Source organism: Meleagris gallopavo, chromosome 1, assembly GCF_905368555.1.
Source record: "Meleagris gallopavo chromosome 1, MGAL_WU_HG_1.1, whole genome shotgun sequence".
Taxonomy (NCBI): Eukaryota; Metazoa; Chordata; class Aves; order Galliformes; family Phasianidae; genus Meleagris; species Meleagris gallopavo.
This window is the reverse complement of record NC_139404.1, coordinates 21,796,238-21,814,216: the sequence shown is the minus strand read 5'-3', so window position 1 is coordinate 21,814,216 and position 17,979 is coordinate 21,796,238. Positions and strand designations below refer to the sequence as shown.

The following is a 17,979-nucleotide window of genomic DNA, read 5'->3' as shown; positions in this document are numbered from 1 at the left end:
AGCTGCATCCGGGGATACAATGCTAAAGTTTCTTTCACATTAGAGGACGTGCCTAATAATGAAAGCATCCAGTAAGTGTTTGGGAGACTGCTATTTTAATTTTAGTTTTGCCAATAGCCAGTAGTGTGACATTTGTCTTCATTTCTCCCCTGTGAGAAATGCTTCATTTTCCTCAGTTGTATTATGGAAGAGATGGTGACCTCCACCTCTGTAGGGTGCACTAAGAACTACTGATGAAGAAAACAGCATTATGTTGCCAGGTAAAAATCTGTTACTTGGGGTGAGGAGGAGGGAAGGAAGCTACATTATCTCATTTGCTAATAGCAAGGGTTAAAACAGGTTAATACTAGTAATGTGGAACTTCTCTCCAAAGTCTGTGAATATCAATTACTATTTGAACATCAATTACTATCTGATAGGCTGTTCACGGTTTCAGAAAATCTCAGATACGCTACAACCACGAAGATAAGGAAATGGAGATATCCTTTCACCATACAGGACACCCTTGATTAAAATGACATTTATTACAGCTAACACTTACAACTGTCATTACTTAAAAGAGTTTCTTCTTTGCAGGTTCAAAGCACTGCATTTGCCAATGCATCGTGAAGCACAAAATTAGTCTGAATTGACTTGAATGAAAACAAATTCTAGTAGTTTGGAATTGGTTATCACAAAATAGTAGTCTCATGTGGCAATTCTACACAAACCTCATCCTGAATGCAAATCATCTATTTCCATCTATTTCTAGTCAGCCGCCTGATAGCAGCAGTTTCAAAAACTGAGCAGGCTAATTCCAATACAGCTCTTCAATACAAATAATCATTTTCTCCATACACCTAAGTTCCTCCTCTTAAGAAAGAAGGCTACATGAAACGTACAGGGATATTTTAGTTTGGATTTGGGCATTACTATTAATACCTCTTAGAAACTGCATTAAGAGCTTAACCTCAGCCATCTGCTATAGTATGGGCTCTGCAGCTGAAGATTTTCTTTGCAATTCTCACGGGTATTATAAACCCTAAATTTCTACCATGTAAGAAAGGCCCCCCTGCTAAGGGTTCCCTTCGGACAACCTAAATGAACCTAAGGGTAACAGCTGAGTGCAGTTTATTGATTGAAAAAACTTAGGGAAAGATAAACTGCTGACCTTGCAATATTCAATTTTCAAGGCAGGGGAGAAATGGATGAAAGTGACGCTGCCAAGTCAGGACTTCAAAAAAACAGTTGCAAATAGAAACCTGCTGACCATGGAGTTGACAATTTCCTTCCTAAACTTACTACCTACTATCCAAAAACAAATGCACAGATGACTGTTGAATGGGAAAGCTCCTTCTCAGAAGCTTCAACTCTTCCTCTGCCCAGATCCCAAGAGTATTCCTCTGGGTGCCAGATGACTTCTCAGGAGCCTGCTCTGCTCGGCAAAACCAGAACTGCAAAACAGTAAAGAATCTACTCATTTACAACTAATGAGATATGCTTATTCAGACAACAAAAACTTTGTAGAAAGGGCAGCAGGATGGATTTCTCCTCTGCACTCAACAATTCTCCTTGAAGGAAATCCACCAATTGCCAGTTTAAATCCATAGGACAGGGTCAGCAGTACAACTTCACACAGAGCAGCTATATTTAGCAACTATAGGCAGAACTGAGGAATAGAGGCAGTGATATTGTGATTTTTATTCTTAAGTACTCACGTTTGACTGGGCCAGAAGAGCAACTCCACAAGAACTGAGGATAATTTTCCCTCCACTATTGTTGCTTCCCCATTCTTAAGTATAACTTGTAAATGTTGTTCAATAGCAGTAACATACTAAGTCACTATTAGAACTATGTACCTGTCTGAATGAACAGATAATCCAAACAATTTGACTCTACCTAAAATGGTAAGCAGTGCTGCATGTAGCTTCAGAAGCAAAGCTTACACATGACTGACAATCACCATTAGATTAGATCAATACAAGAGTTTGTGGATTCTAAAGTCACCAACACAATTTACATTAAAACAGTAGTTTAAGACATTTTGAAAAATCTGGGGGTAGAAAATCTGTTTTGAAGAACATTTAGAAAAAAAAAAAATTAGTAGGACTGAAACTGACCATTAGCCTTCTTAGTGAGCGTTCTCTGAATTAATGAAATACAGTCAGTAGAAACAAAAGAATGTTTTAATAAAAAGATCTTAACACAGCTTTGCTTTTGATCCTAACGAAAATGAAATGCTGAGACAACCAGTCTGTATAGCACTGGTAGGCCAGTCAGCCAGTATCACCAATGCAATCAAGCCTCAGATTGGAAGTGCTACATACTTCAGTTTTTGAACTATTTTTTCCACAAGTCTTTCCGCCTGTTCCGGGATCACTGACAATAAGGTGAAGCTGCACAACATCACTAGCTCTTGCTGCCTCAAACAACTGGCGGCAGCTTTTCTGTCAGGTCAAACATTTGACACTTTTCTGAAAGCTTCCATTCATGTAATAACTTACAGTGCTTTTACGATAGCATAAAGACAGCGTAGTGCAGTGATACGGCTGCTAACAATAAAAATGTTCATTAATACAGGTTGTAACCAATTAACAGAAAAAAAAGGCTACTAATGACAGGGACTTTTTTCCAGAAGTATAACACATTTTGAAATGCAATAATCCTTCATTATGGCACTGATACAACTTAAGATCCAGAGACTAAAAGCAGCTCCCCGTGCCAGAGCTGACACTGGATTGCCAGTTTTTGCATTAATATTCCTTTCCTTCGTGTTCAGCTAACTATATCAGTGGCTCTCAGTACTCGAACAGCCACAATCTGTTAGCACAGAAACAGAATGCTCTTGATAGTTATGAAAAATAACATCAGCCTCAGGAGTACACAGGTTTGAGAATATCAGATAATCAGCTTGTTTTAAGATAGAGCTCAAAATTGGAGCCTACCCAAAATATTTGGTATAGGCATAGAAATAGGATCTCCCTTCCAGTTTGCTAGAAGAAATAATTACAAGAGTGGCTCCTACATATTATCAAAGCATTAAGAAGTTGCTAGAGGTTCAAAATTGCAAACTTTTGCAATTGCAGATTATGTTTGTCAGAAACACTGTAGTAAAAACACTGATCTTCCTATAAAAAGCTGGCAATGGGACTACGCTGCCAAAGGGCTAGAGTTTAACAAAATTTGAGGGGGAAAAACCCTCCTTTCTTGCTAGACCAAATCACACTCCTGGGCAGATGGACTACTGATAGAAGATAAAGCAGATTCACACAATGAACTGGAGCCAAGTTCACTAATAAATGTGTCCTGCAGAACAGCTTTGTTAACCAAAGGTGCATCCTTCAGAAGGCTTCTGCCACCCACAATGAGATGTGCAATGTCAACACAGAACTTCAGAGCTCTACAGGGCTGATCTGGAACACAGACTGCTACCTCTGTTGATCCCCACGCACAAGCCTCTGCTCTGCAACAGACATTTTGCAGACATCTCTGAAGAATTCCAGAGTCAGTGACATGTCAGCTACTTTTGGACCAGAATACTCAAACAGTGCACACACCATGCTGCACTTCAACAAAGTATTCAATCCATCTGACATGAGAAACAGCCTTGATGACACACAGCAAGCAATCTCATTTATGGCTGGTCCGTTTATTAGGTTCAAACCAACTACAGAACACCCTTTGCTATTTCAGACCTGCATCTGTGTTTGCCTGTGTGTGGTGACCACAGAGAAGTTATTTCTAGTGAGATGCAACAGTGGCATTGTACCGATACCTTTACACATTTAATTTCTACAGCAATTACTGCAGCCAGAATTGACATGCAAGTCAGCACTGTAACATAAAGACAAAAAGCATTCAGCTTCTAAACGATGGGTTATTACCTTTATTACTTCCCTTCCACTCTGAAGCAAAGACGGCCTGCTGCTGCAGAACTGCCTGTACAGCACCAAGCATCACCAGGGGGCTGGCGCCTGCCAGCACGGACGTAGCAGCAGGCACTGGGTTGGGGATGGGGGAGGGAAGTGAGGGGAGAGAAGGAAAGAGCAACCACAGGAATCACAGGACAGTAGAGAAAAATTACCAGCTTCAAGCGTTTCGGTGCTTCAGCTTTAATGTTGTCTAACATCAGACCTAGTGGATATAGAAGCCACACACACATTCACAACCCTGTCAGAACCAAAAGATTAAGGTGGAACACAAAGACAGAATGCAATGATTTAGCTGTCATTAATGATGCTACTTCCTTCCCTAGCACGGTCTCTGGATCTCAAGGAGAGAATAAGTTCCAGAAAACTGCACAAACTCTTTAAAATGCAGCCACAATGAAGATTAAGAGACCTCAGCACAGATCTCCAGAGTCTCTGAAGACACATGGAACTTTCCTCTTGAATTACTTGTAACTATACGTATCAGAAAATCATGGAATGGATTAGGTTGGAGGGGACCTTAAAGATCACTTAGTTCCAGCTTCCCTGCCATAAGAAGAGCTGCCAACCACTACATCAGGCTGCCCAGGATCCCATCCAACCTGGCCTGAAATGCCTCCAAAGATGGGGCACACACAACCTCCATGGACAGCCTGTTCCAGCCTCACCATGCTTCAAGCAAAAAATTTCTTCCTAATGTCTAAGTTTTCCCTCCTTCAGTTTAAAGCCCTTACCCCTTCCCCTCCTGCTGTCAGACTGTGTAAAAAGTTAGTCTGCCTTTTGCTTATAAGCTTCCTTCAAGTACAGGAAGGCCACAATGAAGTCCCCCAGAGCCTACTCTTCTCTAAGCTGAACAAGCCCAACTCCCTCAATCTACCCTCACACTGCTCCAGCCCTCTGATCATTTCTGTGACCCTCTTCTGGACCTGCTACAACTGCTCTGTATCCCTCCTGTACTAGGGGTCCTAGGCTTGGACACAGTACTCTAAGGGCAGAGCAGAGGGAAACAATCACCTTTCTCACCCTGCTGGCCACCTCTCCTTTGATGCAGCCCAGCATACTCTTGATCTTCCTGGTTTCAGAACACACTGGTAGCTCACATCCAGCTTTTCATTCACCAGGACCTTCAAGTCCTTCTCTGCAGGGCTGCTTGTAAGTTCTCCCATCCTGTACTCATAATTGGCATTGCCCTGATCCTTCTGTTGTGTCAACAGCAAACTTTCTGAGGGTACGCTCAATCCCACTGTCTACATCATTGACAACAATGATGAAGAGCACCAGTCTCAAGACAAATCCCTGGGGGACACAACTCATGACCAGCCTCCACCTGGACATACAGCTGATGACAACAACCCTTTTGCTATGACCATCCAAGTACAACCTTCAAATTCATATCTCTCCAATTTAGAGATAAGGATGCAGTATGGGACCACTTCAAAGGCCTTGCACAAATCCAGGCAGACAACATCATTTGTCCTTCCTTTGTTCACCGATGCCGTCACTCCACCATAGGCCACCAGACTGGTCAGGCACAACCTGCCCTTGGTGAAGCTGCGTTGGTTATCTCTGATCACCTCCTCATCTCACATGTGCCTAAGCATCTTTTCCAGTAGGATCCACCCCACGATCTTCCCAGGCACAGATGTGAGGCTCACCAACCTGTATTTCCCTGACTGAAGATGAAGATCAAGGTAAAGAACTCATTAAGTATTTCCACGTCTGGTGAGACCAGTTCTCCCTTTTTATTTATCAGAGGGGGCATATTCTCTTTTGCCTCTTCTATCTCTTCTGTCCACTGTATCTTAAGAATCCCTTCCTGTTGTTTTTCACATCCCTCCCCAAATTCAATTCCATCTGTACCTTGGCTTTCCTGAGTCCAACTCTTCACATCCACACAGCATCTCTACATTCTTCCCAGGAAACCCACCCTCAGTTCCACTACTTGTACTTACCCTTTTTTTCCCCTGCCCAATCAGCCATGCTGATTTGCTGCCTCATCTGCCTGATTTCTTATTCTAGGGGATGGAGAACACTTTACTCTCAGAAAGGCATCTTTAAATGCTGCCAGCCCTGTTCTGTTTCACTGTCTCTAAGGACAGTTTTCCAGTGGATCTCATCCAACAACTCCTTAAACAGCCTGAAGTTTGCTATCCTGAAGCTCAGGGTCCTGACTCCACTCTTTGCCAGGCCTGTGTTCCTCGAGATCACAAACTCAAGCACGACATGGTTGCTGCAGCTCAGGCTGCCACTTTTACAATCTCTTCGGCTTTGGTGAGCACCATGTCCAGTAATGCTTCAACTCTGACGGGTCTGTCCAATACCCAAACCAGGAATTTGTCACCAATTGACTCAAAGAGTCTCCTGAACTGTTTGGAGCTCACCATTTTGTTTTCCTAGCAGATATCTGGGTGGTTGAAACCCCCCATCAGGATGAAAGCCTGCGAGCGTGATGACTGCATCGTGGTTTCCAATTTCTCCTGCTATTGGTTTAGAGGTACTTCAACTGTTTTTTCAGGTGCATTACTTTCTTGGAGAAGTCCTCCCAAAAATCTCTGGAAGAAATCTGAGGTTTCTCTCCACTGCTTCCTAGAGTGACAGTGAAACTCATCTGTTTCTAAGCAGTACAACCTCTTCTTCCATGAAATCTAATTTTAAGCCCTGAAAAGAAATTTTTGGGAATTTGTTTTCTTGATAAGCCTGTGCTCTGTAATCAAGAAGTACAGTAAGTGAAATGCAGCAGCCCTTAAGGTCATCCCCGCTGTATCTAATGTAGTCTACAGAACAGCTACAAGTTAGACAGATCTTATTACAAGAAGCAAAATATTTATTTTTTTCCTCCCTGAAATCAGAGAACAAGATCAGAAGCCTTACGAGCTTCTGTTCACAGTATGTCAGATGCACCTGATAGTCTAGCCACTCCAGTCAGTTGCTACGTGCAAAGGCAAGCTTTCACCTGCTGGAAACTTCCAGCCACCTGCATTTTCTCAGGTTTCTAAAAGCAGTCTCAGAGAGCAAAGAGAAGATTGAATTTTGTTGCTCACAGTACTCTGTCAAAGCAGGACAGTTACGAGAGCAGCAGAGCTGGCCATTACAATACAATGCTAATAGAAGTGCTAGAACTGACGTGACATTATATTCTCCTGATCATCGCTGCTTTTGCCTCCTGGTAGCTTCTGGAGTTTGCACCAACTAGGATCAGAGATACTTTCTGGACCTGATGGCAGATGGTAGAGCAGAATTCACCTCTGTACAGACGAACTCCACTACTCCCAACACAATGCAAATTGGCTACAGATTGCTCTATGCATACCACCTATTAGAAACTGTATTTACACCACCATTCCTTTCCTAAAACCATGCTCATTAATTTGGGTGAGCACTAGCTAGCATTACCTAAATCTATGCCAGGAAGCATGCCAACAAATTAAACACAACAGACAATCACAGGACAGTGCCTGAGTTTATGTTACTGCCCTACTTAGGTTTGGTTAGCATCAATAAAAGCAGCACGGCTGACTGACAGACCAGAAGTGAGGGAAAGGACAGGATGCATTTTCCTTGCACAAAGCTCCTGCGTATCCTGTGTGGATATCTCACATCTGAGCTTGCCAGTTCTGGCTCCCAGGGATACAAAAGTATGGATCACATACCATACATATGGCCAGTATGAGGGATGCACCCTCTGGTTACACTGGGTCAAATCTGAGGCCACAGCCAGAACATCTGTTTAATAATCAAACCTCACCTGAATGCTATAAATAGAGGGCAGAGGAACAGACCAGATATATTGTCTACAGGCAGCAGATGGCACAGATATTCCAATAATAATTTCCAATAAGGAAATGTCTCAATGAAGAATTAAAGCACTGAGAAATCTCCTAAATGACATAAAAAGATGAAGTGAAAGCTCCATAACTTAGGGAAACATTCAGCACGAAACTCATCAAAGAACTGAAATGCATCTAGGTGGGCTGCACTTGTACAGCCTTGAACTAAGGCAAGAAGGGCAGGATCTCTGCAGTTAGAAGCTGCAAGTCTCTCCAGTATGTAAATATTGGCACCTGAACATAACAAATCTCTCAACTTATTTTTTTTTTAAAGAACAGACAGATGGTTTGTTGAATCACTCCTGAGTTCTAGAGATTAAAAGCTATAAGCACTTTCACTTGTGATGACACTTTAAAACCATATACAGTTTTAAATTTGAAGTTCCAGCTACCCAAACTGAAAACAACTTACAGTGCAACACAGTCAACTTCTTTATGAAAGATACAAATGACAATGACATTGTGTGGGCCAAAAAATACTGGTTGATAAAAAGGAGCATAAAATTAAGCACCAAATCTTTAAGTTTTTAGAAACTTGGCAGTTAACTGTTTCAAAAAACATATTTAACAGCTACTAATCATCCTGTGTACCCAGTTATACAAGTTTCATACCTGAGATGCTAATAACTAAAGACAAACAAAGAAAAAAACAACTCTATATTTAATTTATTAGAAACTACAGCTTCTTGCTTTGCAGACACTTGCAGAAGCCCTTGGCTGCAGCACTGCACAGAACACACTACCACAGGATGTTCATCGTTTTCCCCTCTCTTGTCTGAGAACCACAAAAATCAAATACAGTTTTACAGAGACGAGTATATTTGGATGCCTTTGTGTATATCTGGAGTCATAAACCAAGTGATGTTTCTGTGTGCTTTGGCTGACTGAGGGGGAGTAAGAGAGAAAAATGTCTACTTGCAAAGAATGACCACATCTTAGCTGTGCTCAGAGAGAGCTGTCACATGCTAAAGGAGCAGGAAATAACTGAGAGTCCACTCAGAGCAGCACTAAGCAATTCTGTGGTTTCAAATCTGAGCCTGTAGAGTTGCTGAAGCCGTATCTTCCAGCATTCAGTTTCCTAATACAGCAGCATCCAAACTGGAGAGCTTGGCCCTCCCTGGAGAAACAGCAATGGAGGGTGGGGTAGTACAAGCTGAGGAATATCACACTTACGTTTTGCTTTTCCTTCTCTCACCCAAAAGTTCTCTTTTCTACAGTAATGCTAACAATGACTTTGGGCCAGCAATGAGAAATAGGAGGAAAAATGTCTAATGGGCATATCTCAGGCTGAAGTGCATTGTACACAAGCAGCAGAGAACAGCTGGTTAGCATCGACTGCCTCCTCTTCCCATGCAACGCTCTGCTGAGCTTGGAGAATACAAACTGTGTCCAGCCCAGCACTGGGTATGGCTTGGGCTACATGCCAGATGAGACAACAGTTCATCAGCAAGAACAAAGCGGTTGTGCAATAAAGAACAGAGTGATAAGGGAGTGGAGGGAAGAACAGTGAGGAAGAGACACTCTCCTTTATTTATCGGGATGCCTTTGTGCACATCCTGGATGCAGGGGCTGGAGGGAGAAAGGGGAACTCTCACAAAGCAGCTGAGGTACCAAGGGAAAAGAAGAAACGGGGAGGAAATCTTCCTGCTGGTACAGAAGGGCAGAAATCTAGTTAAAGAGAAGAATGTCCTAATGAGGGGATGGAAGGAGACCCTGATGCAAACATACCAAATTCAGGGGACAAAGGTCACAGCACAGGACGTTGAAGCAAACCAGCAGAACAGAGCTTACAAGAGCAACAGTCACCACATCGATGTCCCAAGTATCATCAACAACTTCACAATTATCTGCTATATAAAAATCTTAACAGAGTTTGATTTCCTCCACAGAAAAACATACTTTAAGAAGGCCATTGGTAGTACATGTTACAACAGAAGCAGTCTTAAGTTAGAAAGCATTTTACACTTTTCTTTATCCCTTAGAAAGATACTAATACAGAAATTAGTACTCTGTTCTTTTCTTATCTATGTATCACATATGGATAAATAAATCTCTTGGTAGTCACTTCAAGCATTTATATTTAGGGATGAATTCCCATATTCTAATATTCTTGCTAGACAGAAAGATAAGTATTAGGTTTTGTTACTTAATATCCAGAGTATGTAATTTAGGAATCCATATTTTAATTTAATCTTTCTTGTAAATACTCCCAGTTGTCTTGGGTAACTTTGGGAAAGCCATCATCAATGACATTAGAAGCAAACGTGTTTTCAAAGTGTTTGCAAACTCAGAGGCAACAGTTATCCTTCCACAGCTAAGAGTTCAGATAATGAAATACAGTTTTCTTATCTGTTTGAAGAGCAGAAAACTGTATTTTCTTTGAGTAGGTTGGTGTTACTCATACTGCAGGCACAGTACCCTCAGCATATAAATCATGCTTAATGAGCACAAATAGGCTCCTGTATGACTATATTGCTCTTATGCTGCACAGTGGTTAATCAAAAAAGGGGAGAAAAAGGCAAAATAACACATTCACTTTGAAGGGAAATGAGATGAACGCAGGGGAATTCTGAATTACACATAACGTTCTGAAGGGGAAAATAATGTGTGAAATCTTACAGAAATGAAAACGCTTATGACCTTGATTAGCAAGCCTCAGTGTGATCTTTCAGCTTTAAACTAGACACAATGGAGAAATGGAAAACCCATTAACACTTTCTCAGAAAAGTTAAAAAGAAAAAAAGCTGCCAGGAATAAGGATTTTAAAGATAGCTGATTAAACATTAGAGAGAAAACTGTTTCACCAACATGTGGATGCATGTATGAAAGCAAGTGCCTAAGGTGAGCTGAAATCTGCAGATCTGTCAGCATGTCATGGAGTTCTGCAGCAGCTGTTTCTTTGCCAGCAACATATCTTCTCTGAACATTAAGTCTACAGGAACTGAGTGATTTGTAAGAAGTTCTGTTAAGAATATATCGTTATGGAAGAAGTTCAACATTGGAATTCTAATCTGAGATCCCTAAAGTGTGATGCACTGCATAAACATGAAGAGGTATCAGAAATTACCTACCTTTAACTCAAAGGTAGATGAAAATACCAACTGAATTTGAAGAATTAAGAAAGGGAGCAGTTCTCTGTAAAAGCATCTCCACGACTACCTGCATTACATCTTTCTACACCTGGCCCTTCTGCTCCTGTCACACAAAGATCACAGCCCACTGGAGAGTTTTAGAATGTAACTGGGAAAGTTCAGGAAGGTAACTGTATAGCTACTTTGCCCATTTTATTGGTTATCCAGGCATAAACAACACGTCTGGAAGCCACAGAATTTAGTGTGGCAGCACACCCACAATAATAGTGAGAAAAAAACCCATCTACAGCATCTGACAGTGTTCCTGTTTAAAACCACCCATGAAGATACACTTCAAATTCCCCTAAATCCACTTTGTATGATTTACTGTTACAAGGAAAAACTGGTCAACCAAGAAAATTCCTCCGTGCACAAGGAACACAATGCCAACTGTTCTTGAGGAAATCCTTCCCTGACCAACTAATAAGCACTCTGTCTAGTGCTCATGGCACATTTCTGCTACTTCCTTTATATTATCTAGGTATTAGGTCATGAAATCACGAGTGCTCTGCACTATATTGAGTCTTATTTCTGTACTGCAAAGATTCCTCAAGAGACAAGTCTACGAAACACGCTCTCTAGAAGAGAGGACACTGTAAATCTTACCACACTCCTTTAAGAGAATTGCAAACATTCTCAAATAAAACATTGAAAAGCTCACCCAAACTATCACCGCTGCAGGCAGCTCTGCCTATAGATCAACATAAAAATCAAGCCCTTTGTCCTTCTAGTTACTGAACTACTACAAGGTTTCTCAGTGACAATCACTCATCAGATGCAAACCACTTCAACACCTCAGTGCTGAGCTACCAGTGGCTGCTGCCATGTGCAGCTGCTGCCAATCAGCAATAACAGTGGCAAACAAACTCTTAATTCCTGCAGTTTGTGGAGACACCAACAGCCAAGCAATAAAGGTCATGAGAAGGTCTAAAAAAAGACAGGGAATTACCAAACTCCACTAAAGGAAGTTTGAGATCTCAAGTCCAAACAGCCTCCAGGAGTATCAGGAATACTTCTCCAATCCTGACAAGAGATTTTTTTAGAAGGACACTATACACTCTGCCTATGACAAATCCAGCTTATGTTAGACTCCTGAAAATTCCAGAAGAAAGAGTCCCAGAGGAATCACTCTAAAATGAGAAGATTCAAATCAATATTTATGATCAGATAAAGCAGAGAAATCACAAATTCATCATTCAGGGAGCAACAAAGTAGTCTTCCAATTTACGTATTTGCATGAAATAATAAATTCAATCTTATCTTCTAAGAACTACCTCATCCTCAGGTGTTCTCCTAAACAAGCAGTTTTTGGCCATCCTGGTGGATATCTTGTAGTCAAAACATCTTACGAATGTTCATCCAAATTCTTCTACCTGATTCTTAGCTGCAAAGTACAGCTAAGTTACAACACAACTGCTTATGACTACAAATCGCTCCCATCCTGTTGCGCCTGGGTCCTACAGGATTCCAGAGCACATTATCAGCAGCACGCCTGGTATCTGTGACCTGCTGAGTAATCACGAAGACTTCTGGTACTCAACTACCTGTGAAAGGTAAAAGGTTTACAAAGTAGTTCAGAAGAGAATGCAAGAGTTCTGAAGCCTTAATGGATTGAGGTACTTATTCCAGTCAAACCTTACTAGATTTCCTTCTTTATGCTTACAAACACAACACTTCCTAACAAAGTAGGACTCACTTCACACATCAAGACACCTAATATTTGGTGTCTAGCATGAGTTAACAGACATTTATAGTGCCTACAGCCAAACAAATTCAGATCATAACTGTAAATTATTTTCTTGAGTTTAGGTAAGAGCCAGTGACAACTGTGGAACTCAAACACTGGAACTTCTCTTATCCTGAATTAAATCGTACTTTTTATGAACTGGTTCTTTCTCTCAAATACATTCAGACATAAGACACAACATCTTGTAGAGCATTCACGTGTAGTCTCAAAACATTTCTCAGCCATGAGTAAAATTATTTGTTTGCTACATAGTTCACTGTCCTTGTTTAATAGCAGGCTGTAAGGAAAATAAGATCGAGAAACACTTAACGATAAACATCTCTGCTGTAGATATAAGGAGGCAGTCTGAGGACAATGACCTGCTCTGAAAAAGTCCCACCTGACACAATCCTGTGAAAATCACTTTCGTAGGCCCAAATTTGGTTCAGAGGGAACAGCCAAAAAACAGTGCAATTCTCTCTAGAAGGTCAGCCCTGACATGCTGCTTAGGGATATGACTACAGTGGATACTAATGAGGCATCTGAAGAAGTTGCATGGTTTTTGATAGAATAGGACTGACACACAGAAATTCAGGTTCAACTCAATCTTGTGTTTCACAGGCCCCTACCCTTTTACCCTCTGTATTCTCCTTCCGCATCTCACTTAAGACCAGATGCAAACATGAAGTAATCAGCACATCTAAACAGATGACTAACTTCCTCCCATCTCTTTAAGAGATAACTCCTTTTCAAACTATAGCCTCAGCTTTTCTGCTACCCTCGCAGACGCGCAGCCTGCAGCATAAACTCAAAGTGACAGAGCCCCAATACTTCTCTGCCACACGAGGCCTCCCATTACTCCGACCTGTAGTCTGCTGTCAAGTCTGAGTTCATGCTATCATAAGCACAAGTAATCTTACAAGTCCCTTCTTGGAGAAATCTAATTCTTATCAATCAAGAGCTAAAACTTCCATTTACATTTTAATTGTTTTATCTGAAGCATTACTGAAACTTGTCCTTTGGCTCTGACATACAATCTCATTCTGGTCACATGCATTTTAAAAGCAGCCAAAATAGTTCTCTTGGTTTACTGCTGTGTCACTTCACTTTCTGCATTCTTTACCAGTTCCTGTTTACCACATTAGCTACAGAAAGATCTTAGCAATTAGCTATCCCTAGCCTTGCTTTCTTATCCGAGTGTTCAGTGCCATTCCTAAGCACTATAAGATATCCAGACTCCATCAACTGCTTCCAGTGTTATCAACTACACAATTGTCATGTGGTTTTTTTCTTTTCTGAGGTCTCTAACAAGCATAACTGTTTCTGCAGAAAAAGTAATTCTATATCAGTGATGTTACTAATCACTATTAATCATGCAAATTAATGAAGTGTCGTCTTTATTAGAAAGAATTAATTGGACACCTACTATTTTATCCTTAAACTCATTCCTTAGGTCAAAACTAAAGCAAATTCAGCAAAACCATACAAGCTTAGCATAGCTATTAAAATATTTTGATAATATATACAAGAATCTCATAGCTCAGATTAGGATAAGTTTACATAGACTTAATTTTACATTATGATACAAATAAGATAAAGAAGTACTATAGGTTTACTACAGTAAACTTCACACCTGACAGATAACAAACGTCACGTGCCTGAATGAAAATTAGTCAAATGCTTTTCATGTACAATGATGGAAGTCCTGGCTGGCTACTTGCTTGACACCTACTGTAAGCAGTTCTACATTTGGCTTAGTATCTAAACTAAATTAGCTACAGCTAACTTAAAACGGCTTGTTTTAGCCCCTGACAAATTAGGCTTTCAAAGATACTGCATCTGCTTACCAATTCAGACAAGGATTTTATATCTCAGCAAATTAAAAAAAAAAAAAGCCAAGATCAGTAACCTTTACACGGATTTGCCTACTAAATCATGAGATTCTCAAAGTACCAGTAGTCTTCCATATAAGAGTATCAGCCCCACCAACACAAACACAATTACGGCTCTGCACCCACTTGTGTCACATCTATCAGTCATAATTACTTAAGATGTCACTGAAATTATGTCAATACTGAATTTCATAGGTTGCGAACACTCAATCAGTATGATTAATTCCATTGCTTTTCCACAGAATAAAATCTGAGTAGTGCAATCTCAATCTGGGTGCCTTGTAACCAGTCCAAGGCAACCAAAGGCAGGACTGTTGAAGTAGATCAGGTCCAGAGAGCCACATGCTTTCTTAACCAAGACCCTCGAGCCTGTTTACAGCACTATGCCCTCCACAAGAGCACCAGAAGTTATTACTATAAAAAGAGTATCTAGGATCACAGTCTCGTGTCTCCACTGCTCCTCTGGCACTCGTTGCCTCAGTCACATAAACATAAGGTTATATAAAACATAACCTGAAGTGATACTGGGATGACAGAAACATCACGCACAGCATCAAACCCATGCACCACCAGCAGCAGTCTGGGAACACAGCCGGACCAGCCTGTGCGAAAGCAAACTTGTAGCATCCCAAGAAACTCGCAAGATTTTTCCTCCCCTACCATATATTAAGTTTTGCTAATGAATAATTCAAGCATGGATATTAAGAGATCAGATATCATGCATATTACAGCAAGAGGGCTCTCATCAGCACAGCATGCTAACACTGAGTTACAGTCAAGCTAGAAGGTCAACAGTGCCAGGAGTGCACTTAGGCTCTGATCTGACATTCCGGATTCAAACCAAATAGCAGAGGTGGTGACCATCCCCAGGTGCCCATTCCACTCTTCTGATAGAGGCTGCCATCCTTACGACAGAGATGCTAGATTTGCTCATGAATCAGTTTCCAAACTGCCACCTTTTTGGCTCAGCCCAACAAGTCCGGTTTATTTCTGGAACTTCTGGACTCGAGCCCTCAGGGATATAGCAGAGATGAATTACAATGTGAGCTTATGCTTAACCTGGAGACTACACGGGACAGGGGTCAAAAGGGAAGTGGCTGGGACAACTAGGAAAGCTTTAACTGGAATGGTATCCAAAATTCAGTGAAAACCTTAAGAATGCATAAATTCAAGAAAAACACGAAGCGAGTCACATCTATAAAGCTATCAACCCGCCACAAATCACATCACCCAGATACTATACAGATATTTGTCTCTAAAGTCTGCCTTAAGTGGTATTTACGCAGAAAAGCTGAGAACGTGAGTAGGTGAGTGTTAGAGCTGAGCATAACGTGTTTCCTTGACAAGAAAATCTGACTTGCAGAAAAACAAACTCACACAATTTCATGTGCTTTTTTAATTTAGAGTTTTACTTTTTCCTTTTTTTTTTTTTTTTTGGCAAAGGAATCAAACACATGAACTGTGTGCCTGAAAAATAGCTTGATTACAGATTTCTTACAGATTTATTACTTTATAAAAACTCTCCTCTTGATGTGTTTCACGATCACATCTTTTGATCCATTCCAGTGTAATTACTATGACAGCATCCTACTTAACTCACCCAACGTCAACATCACCTACTTCCTGCTCAGTTACTGCATCTCCTGCTTTCCTGCAGGAGTCAGTTTGATCAACAACACCATCTCAAAGTCCGGAGTTATGTAGAAGCATTGAGACTGCGTTGATATCCTACTTCAAGGCACAAGCTCATGCTCATGACAAACCGTCACTGCATGACAGCAGGACATCAGGTACCTGGCATTAGTAACCCAGCATTGCACACAAAGCATCGGAAGACATTCAGGTGACAGTCCTGAATGGCTTCAAGTGGCCATTTGAAAAAAAAAGAAAAAAAAAAAAAAGGAGCATTTATTCAAAAATACAGAAAAGAAAGTTTAAGATAAGCTGTACTTCTCCTAAAGAACAGAGCTAACTTTTAAAGGCAGTTTCTACCGCCGTTTTTAAAACACAGATGAGTACAACTCTACATTGAAATGCAAGATGGTATTCTAAAAACGCAGAACTTGGCGACATACTCGGGGAACGCGTTCACCAGAAGCTTTTTCTCCTTAAATTGCCTCGTTGCCTCATTTTTGAGCCGAGAGCTGGAGGTGCAGCACCTGAGCACACGGACCTGCCTTTCGGGCCAAGTACGGAGCAGGGCAGGCCCGGCGCGGACACGGGCCTTCCACCGCCCCGCAGCGCCGCTTTGTCGTGCCGCAGGTTCACCCGGGGCCGCGCGGAGCCCCCAGCCCCCCCGGCCAGTTCCCCCGCGGAGCTCAGCTCCTCACAGCGCCCGCAGCCCCGGCCCAAGCGGCTCGGGTCCCCGCGGAGAGACGAGGCCGGGCCGAGGGTTCGCGAGGGCGGTCCCGCCGCCATTCATCGCGTCCCCCTACGCTCCGGGCAGCGGCCGGGGACCGCCGCCAAGCCCCCTCCGGGCAGCGAGCCGAGCCGGACAAACTTCCGGGCGAGAGCCGCGTACGGGGCAGGGAGGGGAGCGGCGCCCGGCCGCGGCCCTCCGCCGTCCTCAGGCGGCCCCAGCCCTCCGCGCGCGGGGTGGGAAGGACCGGGGCCGGGCAGTGCCGCCGCCCCTCGGCTCGGCGGACACTCACCACGCATTTCTTGCCGAGGAAGCTGAAGAGGCTCTCGTTCTCCTGCGGGGTGAGCAGCAGCGAGCCGACGTTGGTGACCCGCCGCGGCTGCGGGGGCTGCTGCGGGGCGCCGCTCATGGCCGGGCCGGCACAGCGCTGCCCTGCGACCGTTGGAGCCCGCGGCCCCCTACTCCTCCTCCTCCTCCTCCTCCGCTGCGGCCTCGCTCACAGCAGCCGCATCGCGGAGCCTCCCTCTCGGGGCTGGGGAAGGAGGGAGGCGGAGGGGTAGGGGGGCCCGGAGAGCGGCCCGCGGAGGGGGCGCCTGGCAGGAGGCAGCCCCGGCGCTGCAGCCGATGGCGCCCGCCCCTCCGAGCGGCACTAAACTTCCAACTTCGGCCCGGCTCCGGCGGCCGCACAATCCAACATGGCAGCGGGGGCGGGCGAGACCACAGCGCGCGGCAGCCAGAGGGGAGGCCGTGAGAGAGAGAGAGAGAGAGAGAGAGGGAGCGCGCCGCCGCCGCGACCATGCGCCGTGCGGGCCGCCGCCGCCTTCCGCTCACGCCCCTCCTCGCCCCGCCAGCTGGCGGGGAGCGTTCCGCCCAGCCCTGCCCTCAGTACCTGCCCGGCCGGCCCGGCTGCTGCTGCGGGGCGGGGAGTGTGGCGAGTGGAGGAGGAAGGAGCCAGGAATGAGGAAGGGGCGCGGAGGGATGTGGTGCTCCCGAGGCTGCGGGGACAGCCGGCCGGGTCCCTCGCTGCTGCAAAGCTCTCAGCCCCGGGTCTGAAAGAACGAACGGGGCCGCGGTGTGTCCGCTTGGGAAGTAAGGAGGTCTGTACTAAGAGCCGTCAGCAAACGCCATTAATGTTA

At 43.5% G+C, this 17,979-nt stretch overlaps 1 protein-coding gene across 1 annotated transcript in view; it reads right to left on the bottom strand.

The window, feature by feature from the left end:
- The window catches only part of WASL (WASP like actin nucleation promoting factor), a 50,703-nt gene extending 32,958 nt beyond the window's left edge, over positions 1 to 17,745 (bottom strand). The window contains 1 exon segment of the mRNA XM_085218438.1: positions 17,136 to 17,745. Within this exon segment, the coding sequence (XP_085074564.1) occupies positions 17,136 to 17,252 (117 nt within the window). The 5' untranslated portion in view covers positions 17,253 to 17,745.
- Between the last annotated feature and the right edge of the window lie 234 nt (positions 17,746 to 17,979).